The sequence below is a fragment of the Heterodontus francisci genome, unplaced genomic scaffold (assembly GCF_036365525.1).
Source record: "Heterodontus francisci isolate sHetFra1 unplaced genomic scaffold, sHetFra1.hap1 HAP1_SCAFFOLD_323, whole genome shotgun sequence".
Taxonomy (NCBI): domain Eukaryota; kingdom Metazoa; phylum Chordata; class Chondrichthyes; order Heterodontiformes; family Heterodontidae; genus Heterodontus; species Heterodontus francisci.
In genome coordinates this window covers 1,229,723-1,251,535 of record NW_027141078.1, presented here as the reverse complement: position 1 = coordinate 1,251,535, position 21,813 = coordinate 1,229,723, and the positions used below count along the sequence as shown (strand labels likewise).

The 21,813-nt window shown below is 51.9% G+C and overlaps 1 protein-coding gene across 1 annotated transcript; it reads left to right on the top strand.

Moving 5' to 3' along the window:
• The first annotated feature begins 1,064 nt into the window (after positions 1-1,064).
• LOC137361954 (tumor necrosis factor receptor superfamily member 1A-like) lies at positions 1,065-20,858 on the top strand. The gene is made up of 5 exons (XM_068026545.1): positions 1,065-1,147; positions 2,657-2,785; positions 8,914-8,942; positions 19,935-20,070; positions 20,355-20,858. Exons 2-5 carry the CDS (start codon positions 2,731-2,733, stop codon positions 20,618-20,620), a joined length of 486 nt encoding a protein of 161 aa, XP_067882646.1. The 5' UTR covers positions 1,065-1,147; positions 2,657-2,730; the 3' UTR covers positions 20,621-20,858.
• The last annotated feature ends 955 nt before the right edge of the window (positions 20,859-21,813 follow it).

Genomic DNA, 21,813 nt, shown 5'->3' with positions numbered 1-21,813 from the left:
TTCTGTCTCTCTCTCTCTCTGTCTCTCTCTCTGTCTCTCTCTCTCTCTGTCTCTCTCTCTCTCTGTCTCTCTCTCTGTCTCTCTCTCTCTCTGTCTCTCTCTCTCTCTCTCTCTGTCTCTCTCTGTCTCTCTCTCTCTCTCTGACTCTCTCTCTCTCTGACTCTCTCTCTCTCTGTCTCTCTCTCTGTCTCTCTCTCTCTCTGTCTCTCTCTCTCTCTGTCTCTCTCTCTCTCTGTCTCTCTCTCTCTCTGTCTCTCTGTCTCTCTCTCTCTCTCTCTCTCTCTCTGTCTCTCTCTCTCTCTCTCTCTCACTGTCTCTCTCTCTCTCTCACTGTCTCTCTCTCACTGTCTCTCTCTCACTGTCTCTCTCACTGTCTCTCACTGTCTCTCTGTCTCTCTCTCACTGTCTCTCTGTCTCTCTCTCACTGTCTCTCTGTCTCTCTTTCACTGTCTCTCTGTCTCTCTTTCACTGTCTCTCTCTCTGACTCTCTCTCTCTCTGACTCTCTCTCTCTCTGACTCTCTCTCTCTCTGACTCTCTCTCTCTCTGACTCTCTCTCTCTCTGTCTCTCTCTCTCTCTGTCTCTCTCTCTCTCTGTCTCTCTCTCTCTCTGTCTCTCTCTGACTCTCTCTCTCTCTGACTCTCTCTCTGTCTCTCTCTCTCTCTCTCTGACTCTCTCTCTCTCTGACTCTCTCTCTGTCTCTCTCTCTCTCTGTCTCTCTCTCTCTCTGTCTCTCTCTCTCTCTGTCTCTCTCTCTCTCTCTCTGACTCTCTCTCTCTCTGACTCTCTCTCTCTCTGACTCTCTCACTGTCTCTCTCTGACTCTCTCACTGTCTCTCTCTCACTGTCTCTCTGTCTCTCTCTCACTGTCTCTCTGTCTCTCTCTCACTGTCTCTCTGTCTCTCTTTCACTGTCTCTCTGTCTCTCTTTCACTGTCTCTCTCTCTGACTCTCTCTCTCTCTGACTCTCTCTCTCTGACTCTCTCTCTCTGACTCTCTCTCTCTGACTCTCTCTCTCTGACTCTCTCTCTCTGTCTCTCTCTCTCTGTCTCTCTCTCTCTGTCTCCCAGTCTAATCAATGCTTCTTGTTTCTGCAGTTGCGATCCACAAAATGACTGTGATCGACTCTGTCTGCTCCCAGTCACCACAGGTAGGGTCTTCGTCACCTTTCACCCCTGGCTTAGTCCTCCTCCAACATAACCCTCCAATCTTGGAGGGACTCGGGGTGAGAAAAAGGAGGGAGGGAGGGGCGTGAATCAGCCCGGGTTCCTGCTCCTGATCCCTGTCCAGTGACCCCTGGGTTAGGGAGGGGGTGAATCAGCCCGGGTTCCTGCTCCTGATCCCTGTCCAGTGACCCCTGGTTAGGGAGGAGGGGGTGAATCAGCCCGGGTTCCTGCTCCTGATCCCTGTCCAGTGACCCCTGGGTTAGGGAGGAAGGGGGGTGAATCAGCCCGGGTTCCTGCTCCTGATCCCTGTCCAGTGACCCCTGGGTTAGGGAGGGGGGGTGAATCAGCCCGGGTTCCTGCTCCTGATCCCTGTCCAGTGACCCCTGGGTTAGGGAGGGGGGTGAATCAGCCCGGGTTCCTGCTCCTGATCCCTGTCCAGTGACCCCTGGGTTGGGGAGGGGGGCGTGAATCAGCCCGGGTTCCTGCTCCTGATCCCTGTCCAGTGACCCCTGGGTTAGGGAGGGAGGGGGGTGAATCAGCCTGGGTTCCTGCTCCTGATCCCTGTCCAGTGACCCCTGGGTTCGGGAGGGAGGGGGGGTGAATCAGCCCGGGTTCCTGCTCCTGATCCCTGTCCAGTGACCCCTGGGTTAGGGAGGGGGTGGATCAGCCCGGGTTCCTGCTCCTGATCCCTGTCCAGTGACCCCTGGGTTAGGGAGGAAGGGGGGTGAATCAGCCCGGGTTCCTGCTCCTGATCCCTGTCCAGTGACCCCTGGGTTAGGGAGGGGGGTGAATCAGCCCGGGTTCCTGATCCCTGTCCAGTGACCCCTGGGTTAGGGAGGGAGGGGGTGAATCAGCCCGGGTTCCTGCTCCTGATCCCTGTCCAGTGACCCCTGGGTTAGGGAGGGAGGGGGTGAATCAGCCCGGGTTCCTGCTCCTGATCCCTGTCCAGTGACCCCTGGTTAGGGAGGGAGGGGGTGAATCAGCCCGGGTTCCTGCTCCTGATCCCTGTCCAGTGACCCCTGGGTTAGGGAGGGGGGTGAATCAGCCCGGGATCCTGCTCCTGATCCCTGTCCAGTGACCCCTAGGTTAGGGAGAGGTGGGGGGGTGAATCAGCCCGGGTTCCTGCTCCTGATCCCTGTCCAGTGACCCCTGGGTTAGGGAGGGGGTGAATCAGCCCGGGTTCCTGCTCCTGATCCCTGTCCAGTGACCCCTGGGTTAGGGAGGGGGTGAATCAGCCCGGGTTCCTGCTCCTGATCCCTGTCCAGTGACCCCTGGGTTAGGGAGGGGGGTGAATCAGCCCGGGATCCTGCTCCTGATCCCTGTCCAGTGACCCCTGGGTTAGGGAGGGGGTGAATCAGCCCGGGTTCCTGCTCCTGATCCCTGTCCAGTGACCCCTGGGTTAGGGAGGGGGTGAATCAGCCCGGGTTCCTTTCGGAATGTGGGGATCTCCCATGGGATGATCAGCTGCTGAAGATCGGGATTTTATTTTCCAGGCACCGACACAAATCTCTTCCTGATTCTCACAGTCGTCTCCTGCTCTGCTCTGCTGATCGGATTTCTCTTGGTGATGGGATGCATCGGACAAAGACGTTTGAAACGGGCTTCTGTGCCTCAGTACCACAGTAAGAGGAGTCCCCAACGTCCGAGCTGAACCAGGCTTCCTTTACCCCCTCCCTCCCCCACCTTAGCTTCAAGGGGGTTCGGGTCCATTGGGATTGTGTATGGTGGGAGTGAACTGGGAAGGGGTTTGAGTCCATTGGGATTGTGTATGGTGGGAGTGAACGGGAAGGGGTTTGGATCCATTGGGATTGTGTACGGTGGGAGTGAACTGGGAAGGGGTTTGGGTCCATTGGGATTGTGTATGGTGGAGTGAACTGGGAAGGGGTTTGGATCCATTGGGATTGTGTATGGTGGGAGTGAACGGGAAGGGGTTCGGGGCCATTGGGATTGTGTACGGTGGGAGTGAACGGGAAGGGGTTTGGATCCATTGGGATTGTGTATGGTGGGAGTGAACGGGGAAGGGGTTCAGGTCCATTGGGATTGTGTGCAGTGGGAGTGAACGGGAAGGGGTTCAGGTCCTTTGGGATTGTGTACGGTGGGAGTGAACGGGAAGGGGTTCGGGTCCATTGGGATTGTGTACGGTGGGAGTGAACGGGAAGGAGATTGGGTCCGTTGGGATTGTGAACGGTGGGAGTGAACAGGTAGGGGTTTGGGTCCATTGGGAATGTGTACAGTGGGAGTGAACAGGTAGGGGTTTGGGTCCGTTGGGATTGTGTACGGTGGGAGTGAACGGGAAGGGGTTCGGGTCCATTGGGATTGTGTACGGTGGGAGTGAACAGGAAGGGGTTCGGGTACTTTGGGATTGTGTACGGTGGGAGTGAACGGGAAGGGGTTTGGGTCCGTTGGGATTGTGTACGGTGGGACTGAACGGGAAGGGGTTCGGGTACTTTGGGATTGTGTACGGTGGGAGTGAACGGGAAGGGGTTCGGGGTCTGTTGGGATTGTGTACGGTGGGAGTGAACGGGGAAGGGGTTCAGGTCCTTTGGGATTGTGTACGGTGGGAGTGAATGGGAAGGGGTTTGGGTCCATTGGGATTGTGCATGGTGGGAGTGAACGGGAAGGGGTTTGGGTCCATTGGGATTGTGTACGGTGGGAGTGAATGGGAAGGGGTTTGGGTCCATTGGGATTGTGTACGGTGGGAGTGAACGGGAAGGGGTTTGGGTCCATTGGGATTGTGCATGGTGGGAGTGAACGGGAAGGGGTTTGGGTCCATTGGGATTGTGTGCGGTGGGAGTGAACGGGGAAGGGGTTCGGGTCCTTTGGGATTGTGTACGGTGGGACTGAACGGGAAGGGGTTCGGGTCCATTGGGATTGTGTACGGTGGGAGTGAACTGGGAAGGGGTTTGAGTCCATTGGGATTGTGTACGGCGGGAGTGAACGGGAAGGGGTTCAGGTCCTTTGGGATTGTGTATGGTGGGAGTGAACGGGGAAGGGGTTCGGGTCCTTTGGGATTGTGTTTGGTGGGAGTGAACGGGGAAGGGGTTCAGGTCCATTGGGATTGTGTGCGGTGGGAGTGAACGGGAAGGGGTTCGGGTCCATTGGGATTGTGTATAATGGAAGTGAACGGGGAAGGGGTTCGGGTCCTTTGGGATTGTGTACGGTGGGAGTGAACGGGAAGGGGTTCAGGTCCATTGGGATTGTGTACGGTGGGAGTGAACGGGAAGGGGTTCAGGTCCAGTGGGATTGTGTACGGTGGGAGTGAATGGGAAGGGGTTCAGGTCCATTGGGATTGTGTATAATGGGAGTGAATGGGAAGGGGTTCAGGTCCATTGGGATTGTGTACGGTGGGAGTGAATGGGAAGGGGTTCGGGTCCTTTGGGATTGTGTATAATGGGAGTGAACGGGAAGGGGTTTGGATCCATTGGGATTGTGTATGGTGGGAGTGAACGGGGAAGGGGTTCAGGTCCATTGGGATTGTGTGCAGTGGGAGTGAACGGGAAGGGGTTTGGATCCATTGGGATTGTGTACGGTGGGAGTGAACGGGAAGGGGTTCAGGTCCATTGGGATTGTGTACGGTGGGAGTGAATGGGAAGGGGTTCGGGTCCTTTGGGATTGTGTATAATGGGAGTGAACGGGAAGGGGTTTGGATCCATTGGGATTGTGTATGGTGGGAGTGAACGGGGAAGGGGTTCAGGTCCTTTGGGATTGTGTACGGTGGGAGTGAATGGGAAGGGGTTCGGGTCCTTTGGGATTGTGTATAATGGGAGTGAACGGGAAGGGGTTTGGATCCATTGGGATTGTGTATGGTGGGACTGAACGGGAAGGGGTTCGGGTCCATTGGGATTGTGTACGGTGGGACTGAATGGGAAGGGGTTCGGGTCCTTTGGGATTGTGTACAGTGGGAGTGAACGGGAAGGGGTTCAGGTCCATTGGGATTGTGTACGGTGGGAGTGAATGGGAAGGGGTTCGGGTCCTTTGGGATTGTGTATAATGGGAGTGAACGGGAAGGGGTTTGGATCCATTGGGATTGTGTATGGTGGGAGTGAACGGGGAAGGGGTTCAGGTCCATTGGGATTGTGTGCAGTGGGAGTGAACGGGAAGGGGTTTGGATCCATTGGGATTGTGTACGGTGGGAGTGAACGGGAAGGGGTTCAGGTCCATTGGGATTGTGTACGGTGGGAGTGAATGGGAAGGGGTTCGGGTCCTTTGGGATTGTGTATAATGGGAGTGAACGGGAAGGGGTTTGGATCCATTGGGATTGTGTATGGTGGGAGTGAACGGGGAAGGGGTTCAGGTCCTTTGGGATTGTGTACGGTGGGAGTGAATGGGAAGGGGTTCGGGTCCTTTGGGATTGTGTATAATGGGAGTGAACGGGAAGGGGTTTGGATCCATTGGGATTGTGTATGGTGGGACTGAACGGGAAGGGGTTCGGGTCCATTGGGATTGTGTACGGTGGGACTGAATGGGAAGGGGTTCGGGTCCTTTGGGATTGTGTATGGTGGGACTGAACGGGAAGGGGTTCGGGTCCATTGGGATTGTGTACGGTGGGAGTGAATGGGAAGGGGTTCGGGTCCATTGGGATTGTGTACGGTGGGAGTGAACGGGAAGGGGTTCGGGGTCCATTGGGATTGTGTATAATGGGAGTGAACGGGAAGGGGTTCGGGGTCCATTGGGATTGTGTATAATGGGAGTGAACGGGAAGGGGTTCGGGTCCTTTGGGATTGTGTATAATGGGAGTGAACGGGGAAGGGGTTCGGGTCCTTTGGGATTGTGTACGGTGGGACTGAACGGGAAGGGGTTTGGATCCATTGGGATTGTGTATGGTGGGAGTGAACGGGGAAGGGGTTCGGGTCCTTTGGGATTGTGTACGGTGGGACTGAACGGGAAGGGGTTTGGATCCATTGGGATTGTGTACGGTGGGAGTGAACGGGAAGGGGTTTGGGTCCATTGGGATTGTGTGCAGTGGGACTGAACGGGAAGGGGTTTGGGTCCATTGGGATTGTGTACGGTGGGAGTGAATGGGAAGGGGTTTGGGTCTGTTGGGATTGTGTACGGTGGGAAGGAGATTGGGTCCGTTGGGATTGTGAACGGTGGGAGTGAACGGGAAGGGGTTTGGAGTCCATTGGGATTGTGTACGGTGGGAGTGAACAGGTAGGGGTTCGGGTCCATTGGGATTCTGTACGGTGGGAGTGAACGGGAAGGGGTTTGGAGTCCATTGGGATTGTGTACAGTGGGAGTGAACGGGAAGGGGTTCGGGTCCATTGGGATTGTGTACGGTGGGAGTGAACGGGAAGGGGTTCGGGTCCGTTGGGATTGTGTACGGTGGGAGTGAACGGGAAGGGGTTCGGGTCCATTGGGATTGTGTACGGTGGGAGTGAACGGGAAGGGGTTCGGGTCCGTTGGGATTGTGTACGGTGGGAATGAACGGGTAGGGGTTTGGGTCCGTTGGGATTGTGTACGGTGGGAGTGAACGGGAAGGGGTTCGGGTCCATTGGGATTGTGTACGGTGGGAGTGAACGGGAAGGAGATTGGGTCCGTTGGGATTGTGAACGGTGGGAGTGAACAGGTAGGGGTTTGGGTCCGTTGGGATTGTGAACGGTGGGAGTGAACGGGTAGGGGTTTGGGTCCGTTGGGATTGTGTACGGTGGGAGTGAACGGGAAGGGGTTCGGGTCCATTGGGATTGTGTACGGTGGGAATGAACGGGAAGGGGTTTGGGTCCGTTGGGATTGTGTACGGTGGGAGTGAACGGGAAGGGGTTCGGGTCCATTGGGATTGTGTACGGTGGGAGTGAACGGGAAGGGGTTTGGGTCCGTTGGGATTGTGTACGGTGGGATTGAACGGGAAGGGGTTCGGGGTCCGTTGGGATTGTGTACGGTGGGACTGAACGGGAAGGGGTTCGGGTACTTTGGGATTGTGTACGGTGGGAGTGAAAGGGAAGGGGTTCGGGGTCTGTTGGGATTGTGTACGGTGGGAGTGAACGGGAAGGGGTTTGGGTCCATTGGGATTGTGCATGGTGGGAGTGAACGGGGAAGGGGTTCGGGTCCTTTGGGATTGTGTACGGCGGGAGTGAACGGGAAGGGGTTCAGGTCCTTTGGGATTGTGTATGGTGGGAGTGAACGGGGAAGGGGTTCGGGTCCTTTGGGATTGTGTTTGGTGGGAGTGAACGGGGAAGGGGTTCAGGTCCATTGGGATTGTGTGCGGTGGGAGTGAACGGGAAGGGGTTCGGGTCCATTGGGATTGTGTATAATGGAAGTGAACGGGGAAGGGGTTCGGGTCCTTTGGGATTGTGTACGGTGGGAGTGAAGGGGAAGGGGTTCGGGTCCTTTGGGATTGTGTACGGTGGGAGTGAACGGGAAGGGGTTCGGGTCCATTGGGATTGTGTACGGTGGGAGTGAACTGGGAAGGGGTTTGGGTCAATTGGGATTGTGTACGGTGGGAGTGAACGGGAAGGGGTTCGGGGTCTGTTGGGATTGTGTATGGTCGGAGTGAACGGGAAGGGGTTTGGGTCCGTTGGGATTGTGTACGGTGGGAGTGAACGGGAAGGGGTTTGGGTCCGTTTAGGATTGTGTATGGTGGGAGTGAACGGGAAGGGGTTTGGGTCTGTTGGGATTGTGTACGGTGGGAGTGAACGGGAAGGGGTTCGGGTCCATTGGGATTGTGTACGGTGGGAGTGAACGGGAAGGGGTTCGGGGTCCATTGGGATTGTGTACGGTGGGAGTGAACTGGGAAGGGGTTTGGGTCCATTGGGATTGTGTACGGTGGGAGTGAACTGGGAAGGGGTTTGAGTCCATTGGGATTGTGTACGGTGGGAGTGAACGGGAAGGGGTTTGGGGTCTGTTGGGATTGTGTACGGTGGGAGTGAACGGGAAGGGGTTTGGGTCCGTTGGGATTGTGTACGGTGGGAGTGAACGGGAAGGGGTTTGGGTCCGTTGGGATTGTGTATGGTGGGAGTGAACGGGAAGGGGTTTGGGTCCGTTGGGATTGTGTACGGTGGGAGTGAACGGGAAGGGGTTCGGGTCCATTGGGATTGTGTACGGTGGGAGTGAACTGGGAAGGGGTTTGGGTCCATTGGGATTGTGTACGGTGGGAGTGAACGGGAAGGGGTTCGGGGTCTGTTGGGATTGTGTATGGTCGGAGTGAACGGGAAGGGGTTTGGGTCCGTTGGGATTGTGTACGGTGGGAGTGAACGGGAAGGGGTTTGGGTCCGTTTAGGATTGTGTATGGTGGGAGTGAACGGGAAGGGGTTTGGGTCTGTTGGGATTGTGTACGGTGGGAGTGAACGGGAAGGGGTTCGGGTCCATTGGGATTGTGTACGGTGGGAGTGAACGGGAAGGGGTTCGGGGTCCATTGGGATTGTGTACGGTGGGAGTGAACTGGGAAGGGGTTTGGGTCCATTGGGATTGTGTACGGTGGGAGTGAACGGGAAGGGGTTCGGGGTCTGTTGGGATTGTGTACGGTGGGAGTGAACGGGAAGGGGTTTGGGTCCGTTGGGATTGTGTACGGTGGGAGTGAACGGGAAGGGGTTTGGGTCCGTTGGGATTGTGTATGGTGGGAGTGAACGGGAAGGGGTTTGGGTCTGTTGGGATTGTGTACGGTGGGAGTGAACAGGTAGGGGTTTGGGTCCGTTGGGATTGTGTACGGTGGGAGTGAACGGGATGGGGTTTTGAGAAAGTTGTGAAATGACATTTGAGGATTGCACAATATTCAAACGAAATTGATCATTTTTTTCTTTAAATTCACCATTTACAGATGAAACAGGGAGCACATCCCCCTCAGAGGTGAGTATATCAGTGTTACAGTGAGGGGTGTGGGATATATCAGTGTTACAGTGAGGGGTGTGGGATATATCAGTGTTACAGTGAGGGGTGTGGGATATATCAGTGTGACAGTGAGGGGTGTGGGATATATCAGTGTTACAGTGAGGGGTGTGGGATATATCAGTGTTACAGTGAGGGGTGTGGGATATATCAGTGTTACAGTGAGGGGTGTGGGATATATCAGTATGACAGTGAGGGGTGTGGGATATATCAGTGTTTCAGTGAGGGGTGTGGGATATATCAGTGTTACAGTGAGGGGTGTGGGATATATCATTGTTACAGTGAGGGGTGTGGCATAGATCAGTGTTACAGTGAGGGGTGTGGGATATATCAGTGTTACAGTGAGGGGTGAGGGATATATCAGTGTTACAGTGAGGGGTGTGGGGTATATTAGTGTCACACTGAGGGGTGTGGGATATATCAGAGTGGAACGGGGAGGGGTGAGGGATATATCAGAGTGGAACAGGGAGGGGTGTGGGATATATCAGCGTTACAGTGAGGGGTGTGGGATATATCAGTGTGACAGTGAGGGGTGTGGGATATATCATTGTGACAGTGAGGGGTGTGGGATATATCATTGTTACTGTGAGGAGTGTGGGATATATCATTGTTACATTGAGGGGTGTGGGATATATCAGTGTGACAGTGAGGGGTGTGGGATATATCATTGTTACTGTGAGGAGTGTGGGATATATCATTGTTAGATTGAGGGGTGTGGGATATATCAGTGTGACAGTGAGGGGTGTGGGATATATCAGTGTGACAGTTAGGGGTGTGGGATATATCAGTGTGACAGTGAGGGGTGTGGGATATATCAGAGTGTTACAGTGAGGGGTGTGGGATATATGAGTGTTACAGTGAGGGGTGTGGGATATATCATTGTTACAGTGAGGAGTGTGGGATATATCAGTGTTACAGTGAGGGGTGTGGGATATATCAGTGTTACAGTGAGGGGTGTGGGATAGATCAGAGTGTTACAGTGAGGGGTGTGGGATATATCAGTGTTACAGTGAGGGGTGTGGGATATATCAGAGTGTTACAGTGAGGGGTGTGGGATATATCAGTGTGACAGTGAGGGGTGAGGGATATATCAGTGTGACAGTGAGGGGTGTCGGATATATCAGTGTTAAAGTGAGGGGTGTCGGATATATCAGTGTTAAAGTGAGGGGTGTCGGATATATCAGTGTTAAAGTGAGGGGTATGGGATATATCAGTGTTACAGTGAGGGGTGTGGGATATATCAGTGTTACAGTGAGGGGTGTGGGATATATCAGTGTTACAGTGAGGGGTGTGGGATATATCAGTGTTACAGTGAGGGGTGTGGGATATATCAGTGTTACAGTGAGGGGTGAGGGATATATCAGTGTTACAGTGAGGGGTGTGGGATATATCAGTGTGACAGTGAGGGGTGTGGGATATATCAGTGTTACAGTGAGGGGTGTGGGATATATCGGAGTGTTACAGTGAGGGGTATGGGATATATCAGTGTGACAGTGAGGGGTGTCGGATATATCAGTGTGACAGTGAGGGGTGTGGGATATATCAGTGTTACAGTGAGGGGTGTGGGATATATCAGTGTTACAGTGAGGGGTGTGGGATATATCAGTGTTACAGTGAGGGGTGTGGGATATATCAGTGTTACAGTGAGGGGTGTGGTATATATCAGTGTTGCAGTGAGGGGTGTGGTATATATCAGTGTTGCAGTGAGGGGTGTGGGATATATCAGTGTTACAGTGAGGGGTGTGGGATATATCAGTGTTAACGTGAGGGGTGTGGGATATATCAGTGTGACAGTGAGGGGTGTGGGATATATCAGTGTTACAGTGAGGGATATATCAGTGTTACAGTGAGGGGTATGGGATATATCAGTGTGACAGTGAGGGGTGTGGGATATATCAGTGTTACAGTGAGGGGTGTGGGATATATCAGTGTTCCTGTGAGGGGTGTGGGATATATCAGTGTTCCAGTGAGGGGTGTGGGATATATCAGTGTGACAGTGAGGGGTGTGGGATATATCAGTGTGACAGTGAGGGGTGTGGGATATATCAGTGTTGCAGTGAGGGGTGTGGGATGTATCAGTGTTACAGTGACAAGTGTGGGATATATCAGTGTTGCAGTGAGGGATATATCAGTGTTACAGTGAGGGGTGTTGGATATATCAGTGTCACAGTGAGGGGTGTGGGTTATATCAGTGTCACAGTGAGGGGTGTGGGATATATCAGTGTTACAGTGAGGGGCGTGGGATATATCAGTGTTGCAGTGAGGGGTGTGGGATATATCAGTGTTACAGTGAGGGGTGTGGGTTATATCAGTGTCACAGTGAGGGGTGTGGGATATATCAGTGTGACAGTGAGGGGTGTGGGAGATATCAGTGTTACAGTGAGGGGTGTGGGATATATCAGTGTTACAGTGAGGGGTGTGGGTTATATCAGTGTCACAGTGATAGGTGTGGAATATATCAGTGTGACAGTGAGGGGTGTGGGATATATCAGTGTGTTACAGTGAGGGGTGTGGGATATATCAGTGTTACAGTGAGGGGTGTGGGATATATCAGTGTGACAGTGAGGGGTGTGGGATATATCAGTGTGACAGTGAGGGGTGTGGGATATATCAGTGTTACAGTGAGGGGTGAGGGATATATCAGTGTTACAGTGAGGGGTGTGGGATATATCAGTGTTACAGTGAGGGGTGTGGGATATATCAGTGTTACAGTGAGGGGTGAGGGATATATCAGTGTGACAGTGAGGGGTGTCGGATATATCAGTGTGACAGTGAGGGGTGTGGGATATATCAGTGTTACAGTGAGGGGTGTGGGATATATCAGTGTTACAGTGAGGGGTGTGGGATATATCAGTGTTACAGTGAGGGGTGTGGTATATATCAGTGTTACAGTGAGGGATATATCAGTGTGACAGTGAGGGGTGTGGGATATATCAGTGTTACAGTGAGGGGTGTGGGATATATCAGTGTGACAGTGAGGGGTGTGGGATATATCAGTGTTACAGTGAGGGATATATCAGTGTGACAGTGAGGGGTGTGGGATATATCAGTGTGACAGTGAGGGGTGTGGGATATATCAGTGTTACAGTGAGGGGTGTGGGATATATCAGTGTTACAGTGAGGGGTGTGGGATATATCAGTGTTACAGTGAGAGGTGTGGGATATATCAGTGTGACAGTGAGGGGTGTGGGATATATCAGTGTTGCAGTGAGGGGTGTGGGATATATCAGTGTTACAGTGACAAGTGTGGGATATATCAGTGTTACAGTGACAAGTGTGGGATATATCAGTGTGACAGTGAGGGGTGTGGGATATATCAGTGTTACAGTGAGGGGTGTGGGATATATCAGTGTTACAGTGAGGGGTGTGGGATATATCAGTGTAACACTGAGGGGTGTGGGATATATCAGAGTGTTACAGTGAGGGGTGTGGGATATATCAGTGTTACAGTGAGGGGTGTGGGATATATCAGTGTTACAGTGAGGGGTGTGGGATATATCAGTGTGACAGTGAGGGGTGTGGGATATATCAGTGTAACACTGAGGGGTGTGGGATATATCAGAGTGTTACAGTGAGGGGTGTGGGATATATCAGTGTGACAGTGAGGGGTGTGGGATATATCAGTGTAACACTGAGGGGTGTGGGATATATCAGAGTGTTACAGTGAGGGGTGTGGGATATATCAGTGTCACAGTGAGGGGTGTGGGTTATATCAGTGTCACAGTGAGTGGTGTGGGATATATCAGTGTGCCAGTGAGGGGTGTGGGATATATCAGTGTGCCAGTGAGGGGTGTGGGATATATCAGTGTGACAGTGAGGGGTGTGGGATATATCAGTGTGACAGTGAGGGGTGTGGGATATATCAGTGTCACAGTGAGTGGTGTGGGATATATCAGTGTTACAGTGAGGGGTGTGGGATTATTCAGTGTTGCAGTGAGGGGTGTGGGATATATCAGTGTGCCAGTGAGGGGTGTGGGATATATCAGTGTGCCAGTGAGGGGTGTGGGATATCTCAGTGTGACAGTGAGGGGTGTGGGATATATCAGTGTCACAGTGAGTGGTGTGGGATATATCAGTGTGACAGTGAGGAGTGTGGGATTATTCAGTGTTGCAGTGAGGGGTGTGGGATTATTCAGTGAAACAGTGAGGGGTGTGGGATATATCAGTGTGCCAGTGAGGGGTGTGGGATATATCAGTGTGACAGTGAGGGGTGTGGGATATATCAGTGTTACAGTGAGGGGTGTGGGATATATCAGTGTTACAGTGAGGGGTGTGGGATATATCAGTGTTACAGTGAGGGGTGTGGGATATATCAGTGTTACAGTGAGGGGTGTGGGATATATCAGTGTAACACTGAGGGGTGTGGGATATATCAGAGTGTTACAGTGAGGGGTGTGGGATCTCTCAGACTGTAACAGTGAGGGGGTGTGGGATATATCAGTGTATTACATTGAGGGGTGTGGGATATATCAGTGTGACAGTGAGGGGTGTGGGATTATATCAGTGTTGCAGTGAGGGGTGTGGTATATATCAGTGTTGCAGTGAGGGGTGTGGGATATATCAGTGTTACAGTGAGGTGTGTGGGATATATCAGTGTGACAGTGAGGTGTGTGGGATATATCAGTGTTACAGTGAGGGCTGTGGGATATATCAGTGTTACACTGAGGGCTGTGGGATATATCAGTGTTACAGTGAGGGGTGTGGGATATATCAGAGTGTTACACTGAGGGGTGTGGGATACATCAGTGTTACAGTGAGGGGTGTGGGGTATATCAGTGTTACATTGAGGGGTGTGGGATATATCAGAGTGATACAGTGAGGGGTGTGGGATATATCAGAGTGTTACAGTGAGGGGTGTTGGATATATCAGTGTTACAGTGAGGGGTGTGGGATATATCAGTGTTACAGTGAGGGGTGTGGGATATATCAGTGTTACAGTGAGGGGTGTGGGGTATATCAGTGTTCCAGTGAGGGGTGTTGGATATATCAGTGTTACAGTGAGGGGTGTGGGATATATCAGTGTTACACTGAGGGGTGTGGGATATATCAGTGTTACAGTGAGGAGTGTGGGATATATCAGTGTGTTACAGTGAGGGGTGTGGGATATATCAGAGTTACACTGAGGGGTGTGGGATATATCAGTGTTACAGTGATGGGTTTGGGATATATCAGTGTTACAGTGATGGGTTTGGGATATATCAGTGTGACAGTGAGGGGTGTGGGATATATCAGTGTTACAGTGAGGGGTGTTGGGTATATCAGTGTTACACTGAGGGGTGTGGGATATATCAGTGTTACAGTGAGGGGTGTGGGATATATCAGTGTTACACAGAGGGGTGTGGGATATATCAGAGTTACACTGAGGGGTGTGGGATATATCAGTGTGTTACACTGAGGGGTGTGGGATATTTCAGTGTTACAGTGATGGGTTTGGGATATATCAGTGTGTTACACTGAGGAGTGTGGGATATATCAGTGTGTTACAGTGAGGGGTGTGGGATATATCAGAGTTACACTGAGGGGTGTGGGATATATCAGTGTTACAGTGATGGGTTTGGGATATATCAGTGTGACAGTGAGGGGTGTGGGATATATCAGTGTTACAGTGAGGGGTGTTGGGTATATCAGTGTTACACTGAGGGGTGTGGGATATATCAGTGTTACAGTGAGGGGTGTGGGATATATCAGTGTTACAGTGAGGGGTGTGGGATATATCAGTGTTACAGTGAGGGGTGTGGGATATATCAGAGTGTTACAGTGAGGGGTGTTGGGTATATCAGAGTGTGACAGTGAGGGGTGTGGGATATATCAGTGTGACAGTGATGGGTTTGGGATATATCAGTGTGTTACAGTGAGGGGTGTGGGATATATCAGAGTTACACTGAGGGGTGTGGGATATATCAGTGTGTTACAGTGAGGGGTGTGGGATATATCAGAGTTACACTGAGGGGTGTGGGATATATCAGTGTTACAGTGAGGGGTGTGGGATATATCAGTGTTACAGTGAGGGGTGTGGGATATATCAGTGTTACAGTGAGGGGTGTGGGATATATCAGTGTTACAGTGAGGGGTGTGGGATATATCAGTGTCACAGTGAGGGGTGTGGGTTATATCAGTGTCACAGTGAGTGGTGTGGGATATATCAGTGTGCCAGTGAGGGGTGTGGGATATATCAGTGTGCCAGTGAGGGGTGTGGGATATATCAGTGTGACAGTGAGGGGTGTGGGATATATCAGTGTGACAGTGAGGGGTGTGGGATATATCAGTGTCACAGTGAGTGGTGTGGGATATATCAGTGTTACAGTGAGGGGTGTGGGATTATTCAGTGTTGCAGTGAGGGGTGTGGGATATATCAGTGTGCCAGTGAGGGGTGTGGGATATATCAGTGTGCCAGTGAGGGGTGTGGGATATCTCAGTGTGACAGTGAGGGGTGTGGGATATATCAGTGTCACAGTGAGTGGTGTGGGATATATCAGTGTGACAGTGAGGAGTGTGGGATTATTCAGTGTTGCAGTGAGGGGTGTGGGATTATTCAGTGAAACAGTGAGGGGTGTGGGATATATCAGTGTGCCAGTGAGGGGTGTGGGATATATCAGTGTGACAGTGAGGGGTGTGGGATATATCAGTGTGACAGTGAGGGGTGTGGGATATATCAGTGTTACAGTGAGGGGTGTGGGATATATCAGTGTTACAGTGAGGGGTGTGGGATATATCAGTGTTACAGTGAGGGGTGTGGGATATATCAGTGTAACACTGAGGGGTGTGGGATATATCAGAGTGTTACAGTGAGGGGTGTGGGATCTCTCAGACTGTAACAGTGAGGGGGTGTGGGATATATCAGTGTATTACATTGAGGGGTGTGGGATATATCAGTGTGACAGTGAGGGGTGTGGGATTATATCAGTGTTGCAGTGAGGGGTGTGGTATATATCAGTGTTGCAGTGAGGGGTGTGGGATATATCAGTGTTACAGTGAGGTGTGTGGGATATATCAGTGTGACAGTGAGGTGTGTGGGATATATCAGTGTTACAGTGAGGGGTGTGGGATATATCTGTGTTACAGTGAGGGGTGTGGGATATATCAGTGTTACACTGAGGGGTGTGGGATATATCAGTGTTACACTGAGGGGTGTGGGATATATCAGTGTTACAGTGAGGGGTGTGGGATATATCCGTGTTACAGTGAGGGGTGTGGAATATATCAGTGTTACACTGAGGGGTGTGGGATATATCAGTGTTACAGTGATGGGTGTGGGATATATCAGTGTTACAGTGAGGGGTGTGGGATATATCAGTGTTACAGTGAGGAGTGTGGGATATATCAGTGTTACAGTGAGGGGTGTGGGATATATCAGTGTTACAGTGAGGGGTGTGGGATATATCAGTGTTACAGTGAGGGGTGTGGGATATATCAGTGTTACAGTGAGGGGTGTGGGATATATCAGTGTGACAGTGAGGGGTGTGGGATATATCAGTGTGACAGTGAGGGGTGTGGGATATATCAGTGTTACAGTGAGGGGTGTGGGATATATCAGTGTTACAGTGAGGGGTGTGGGATATATCAGTGTGACAGTGAGGGGTGTGGGATATGTCAGTGTGACAGTGAGGGGTGTGGGATATATCAGTGTGTTACAGTGAGGGGTGTGGGATATATCATTGTGACAGTGAGGGGTGTGGGATATATCAGAGTGTTACAGTGAGGGCTGTGGGATATATCAGTGTTACAGTGAGGGGTGTGGGATATATCAGTGTTACAGTGAGGGGTGTGGGATATATCAGTGTTACACGGAGGGGTGTGGGATATATCAGTGTTACAGTGAGGGGTGTGGGATATATCAGTGTGTTACAGTGAGGGGTGTGGGATATATCAGTGTTACAGTGAGGGGTGTGGGATATATCACTGTTACAGTGAGGGGTGTGGGATATATCATTGTGACAGTGAGGGGTGTGGGATATATCAGAGTGTTACAGTGAGGGCTGTGGGATATATCAGTGTTACACTGAGGGCTGTGGGATATATCAGTGTTACAGTGAGGGGTGTGGGATATATCAGAGTGTTACACTGAGGGGTGTGGGATACATCAGTGTTACAGTGAGGGGTGTGGGGTATATCAGTGTTACATTGAGGGGTGTGGGATATATCAGAGTGATACAGTGAGGGGTGTGGGATATATCAGAGTGTTACAGTGAGGGGTGTTGGATATATCAGTGTTACAGTGAGGGGTGTGGGATATATCAGTGTTACAGTGAGGGGTGTGGGATATATCAGTGTTACAGTGAGGGGTGTGGGGTATATCAGTGTTCCAGTGAGGGGTGTTGGATATATCAGTGTTACAGTGAGGGGTGTGGGATATATCAGTGTTACACTGAGGGGTGTGGGATATATCAGTGTTACAGTGAGGAGTGTGGGATATATCAGTGTTACAGTGAGGAGTGTGGGATATATCAGTGTGTTACAGTGAGGGGTGTGGGATATATCAGAGTTACACTGAGGGGTGTGGGATATATCAGTGTTACAGTGATGGGTTTGGGATATATCAGTGTTACAGTGATGGGTTTGGGATATATCAGTGTGACAGTGAGGGGTGTGGGATATATCAGTGTTACAGTGAGGGGTGTTGGGTATATCAGTGTTACACTGAGGGGTGTGGGATATATCAGTGTTACAGTGAGGGGTGTGGGATATATCAGAGTTACACTGAGGGGTGTGGGATATATCAGTGTGTTACACTGAGGGGTGTGGGATATTTCAGTGTTACAGTGATGGGTTTGGGATATATCAGTGTGTTACACTGAGGAGTGTGGGATATATCAGTGTGTTACAGTGAGGGGTGTGGGATATATCAGAGTTACACTGAGGGGTGTGGGATATATCAGTGTTACAGTGATGGGTTTGGGATATATCAGTGTGACAGTGAGGGGTGTGGGATATATCAGTGTTACAGTGAGGGGTGTTGGGTATATCAGTGTTACACTGAGGGGTGTGGGATATATCAGTGTTACAGTGAGGGGTGTGGGATATATCAGTGTTACAGTGAGGGGTGTGGGATATATCAGTGTTACAGTGAGGGGTGTGGGATATATCAGAGTGTTACAGTGAGGGGTGTTGGGTATATCAGAGTGTGACAGTGAGGGGTGTGGGATATATCAGTGTGACAGTGATGGGTTTGGGATATATCAGTGTGTTACAGTGAGGGGTGTGGGATATATCAGAGTTACACTGAGGGGTGTGGGATATATCAGTGTGTTACAGTGAGGGGTGTGGGATATATCAGAGTTACACTGAGGGGTGTGGGATATATCAGTGTTACAGTGAGGGGTGTGGGATATATCAGTGTTACAGTGAGGGGTGTGGGATATATCAGTGTTACAGTGAGGGGTGTGGGATATATCAGTGTTACAGTGAGGGGTGTGGGATATATCAGTGTTACAGTGAGGGGTGTGGGATATATCAGTGTTACAGTGAGGGGTGTGGGATATATCAGTGTGTTACAGTGAGGGGCGTGAGATATATCAGTGTTACAGTGAGGGGCGTGGGATATATCAGAGTTACACTGAGGGGTGTGGGATATATCAGTGTTACAGTGAGGGGTGTGGGATATATCAGTGTTACAGTGAGGGGTGTGGGATATATCAGTGTTACAGTGAGGGGTGTGGGATATATCAGTGTTACACGGAGGGGTGTGGGATATATCAGTGTTACACTGAGAGGTGTGGGATATATCAGTGTTACAGTGAGGGGTGTGGGATATATCAGTGTTACAGTGAGGGGTGTTGGGTATATCAGTGTTACACTGAGGGGTGTGGGATATATCAGTGTTACAGTGAGGGGTGTGGGATATATCAGTGTTACACTGAGGGGTGTGGGATATATCAGTGTGTTACAGTGAGGGGTGTGGGATATATCAGTGTTCCAGTGAGGGGTGTGGGATATATCAGTGTTACAGTGAGGGGTGTGGGATATATCAGTGTGTTACACTGAGGGGTGTGGGATATATCAGTGTTCCAGTGAGGGGTGTGGGATATATCAGTGTGTTACACTGAGGGGTGTGGGATATATCAGTGTGTTACACTGAGGGGTGTGGGATATATCAGTGTTACACGGAGGGGTGTGGGATATATCAGTGTTACAGTGAGGGGTGTGGGATATATCAGTGTTACAGTGAGGGGTGTTGGATATATCAGTGTTACAGTGAGGGGTGTGGGATATATCAGTGTTACAGTGAGGGGTGTGGGATATATCAGTGTTCCAGTGAGGGGTGTGGGATATATCAGTGTTACAGTGAGGGGTGTGGGATATATCAGTGTGTTACACTGAGGGGTGTGGGATATATCAGTGTGTTACAGTGAGGGGTGTGGGATATATCAGTGTTACACGGAGGGGTGTGGGATATATCAGTGTTACAGTGAGGGGTGTGGGATATATCAGTGTTACACTGAGGGGTGTGGGATATATCAGTGTTACAGTGAGGGGTGTGGGATATATCAGTGTGTTACAGTGAGGGGTGTGGGATATATCAGTGTTACAGTGAGGGGTGTGGGATATATCAGTGTTACAGTGAGGGGTGTGGGATATATCAGTGTGTTACACTGAGGGGTGTGGGATATATCAGTGTGTTACACTGAGGGGTGTGGGATATATCAGTGTTACAGTGAGGGGTGTGGGATATATCAGTGTGTTACAGTGAGGGGTGTGGGATATATCAGTGTTACAGTGAGGGGTGTGGGATATATCAGTGTTACAGTGAGGGGTGTGGGATATATCAGTGTTACACTGAGGGGTGTGGGATATATCAGTGTTCCAGTGAGGGGTGTGGGATATATCAGTGTGTTACAGTGAGGGGTGTGGGATATATCAGAGTTACACTGAGGGGTGTGGGATATATCAGTGGTACTTGTCTCTCCATTCTGGGTGCTGATGTCTAATTTTTCTCTCTCTCCACTCCGTGCTCAGTTGGTTGTCGGGAAAACACAGTCCCTGTTGCCGATTCAGGAAATGGCGTTCCAGGCCGACTCCGGATACTTTTCTGCTCCGTGCTCCGAGCTTCCCGACTGCGTGCAGATTGCTGGGAAGACGCAGCTCCCCAACAGTAAGCGTGGGTGGGTGGGTGGGGGGTTTTCCCGGGAGTCGGGGGCGTCTTCGGGTCATGGGGTGGAGGAGGAGAGTGTCCTGCTTGGCATCTGCTGGGCGGACAGCGGAGGGGAAAGCCAGACGTCTCAAACAGCCCGCGGGATCCTTCTGTGCGTAAGCTGACCGCTGTGCGCTGGCGGTTGGCGTCAGGGCCAGCGGGGGGGTGGAGGGGGGGGTCGCTTTCCCGGAGCCCGGTGACAGTTGTGTTCATCGCTGCCTCTGTCTCTCTCCCGCCCCGCCCAGGTAGTCAAGTCAACTACGTGATTGCGGACTTGGTTCCGGCCTCTCGGTGGAAGGAGTTTGTCAGACGCCTGGGCATGAACGACCATGACATCGAACGCAGCGAGATGGACAACCGGCAGAGCTTCCGTGAGGCCCAGTACACCATGGTCAAGATCTGGCGTGACAGGCAAGGCGGCAAGGGGGCTACCACCGAGGCCATCTGCAAAGTTCTCAAAGACATGGACCTCAATGGGTGCGCCGAGCAGTTTCAGGAGGCCCTCCAGTGAGCTGGGTGGTCGGGGGGGGGGGATGTCGACGGGGACCCCAGCCTCCGACCTTTCCCCTGCAACGTCACCTAGTGTTTTGGGATCAGGTCGAGGGGAGGGGGCGAGTGCATTAACAGGCGGAGCGGTCTCCCCATGAAGACTGAAAGTGGTGCTGGCCAGCGAGAGGACCGCCTCCTGCCCTGGGCTGTATTTTATACTCGATCGGGTAACTCCCAATAAACTTTTACATTTTCATATACACTGTGGCCTCCACAGTTCCTTGCGTCCCTTCTCGAAGGGCAGCTCTCAGCTGAGCACTTGCCGCAACATTCCTCAGCCGCGTGTGTGTGTGTAACTGGGATGAGGCAAGAGGGTTGGTCCCCCCCCCCCCTCCGATAGGGGAACGGGCTGCCCCGGTGTGTGTAACTGGGAGGAGGTGGGTGAGAGGGTTAATCCCCCTCCCTCCGATAGGGGAACGGTCTGCCCCAGTGTGTGTGTAACTGGGAGGAGGTGCGTGAGAGGGTTAATCCCCCTCCCTCCGATAGGGGAACAGGCTGCCCCGGTGTGTGTGTGTGTAACTGGGAGGAGGTGGGTGAGAGGGTTAATCCCCCTCCCTCCGATAGGGGAACAGGCTGCCCCGGTGTGTGTGTGTAACTGGGAGGAGGTGGGTGAGAGGGTTAATCCCCCCCTCCGATAGGGGAACGGGCTGCCCCGGTGTGTGTGTGTAACTGGGAGGAGGTGGGTGAGAGGGTTAATCCCCCCTCCGATAGGGGAACGGGCTGCCCCGTTGTGTGTGTGTGTAACTGGGAGGAGGTGGGTGAGAGGGTTAATCCCCCCTCCGATAGGGGAACAGGCTGCCCCGTTGTGTGTGTGTGTGTAACTGGGAGGAGGTGCGTGAGAGGGTTAATCCCTGTCAGCTCTGCATGTAAATACGAGAAGTTCTCCGTGCCTCTCGTAATTCTATAAAAAAAAAAGCCAATTCCTCTAATTGACGTTCTCAATTCCCTTTCCTGTCATTTCCGCTCTCTGCCTTCGTCCTGTTCCTGCAGCAACACCCGGGCTGCTCTCTCGCTGCGGGTTATCAGTGCGGGACTCTGAACCCCTTTTCACAGACCCCACGGGCCCGGGGCTCGACTAATCCCCAGAAATAACAAGTAGCAGAAGGCCATTCGGCCCCTCTGGAACCTACCCCCACCTTGGTTGAGTGCTTCGCC

Coding starts and splice junctions, on each gene's coding strand:
- LOC137361954 (XM_068026545.1), top strand. CDS start 2,731: ATGGGATGCATCGGACAAAGACGTTTGAAACGGGCTTCTGTGCCTCAG. Junction 2,786..8,913: donor TTCTGTGCCTCAGTACCACA/GTAAGAGGAGTC, acceptor CACCATTTACAG/ATGAAACAGGGAGCACATCC. Junction 8,943..19,934: donor GGAGCACATCCCCCTCAGAG/GTGAGTATATCA, acceptor CTCCGTGCTCAG/TTGGTTGTCGGGAAAACACA.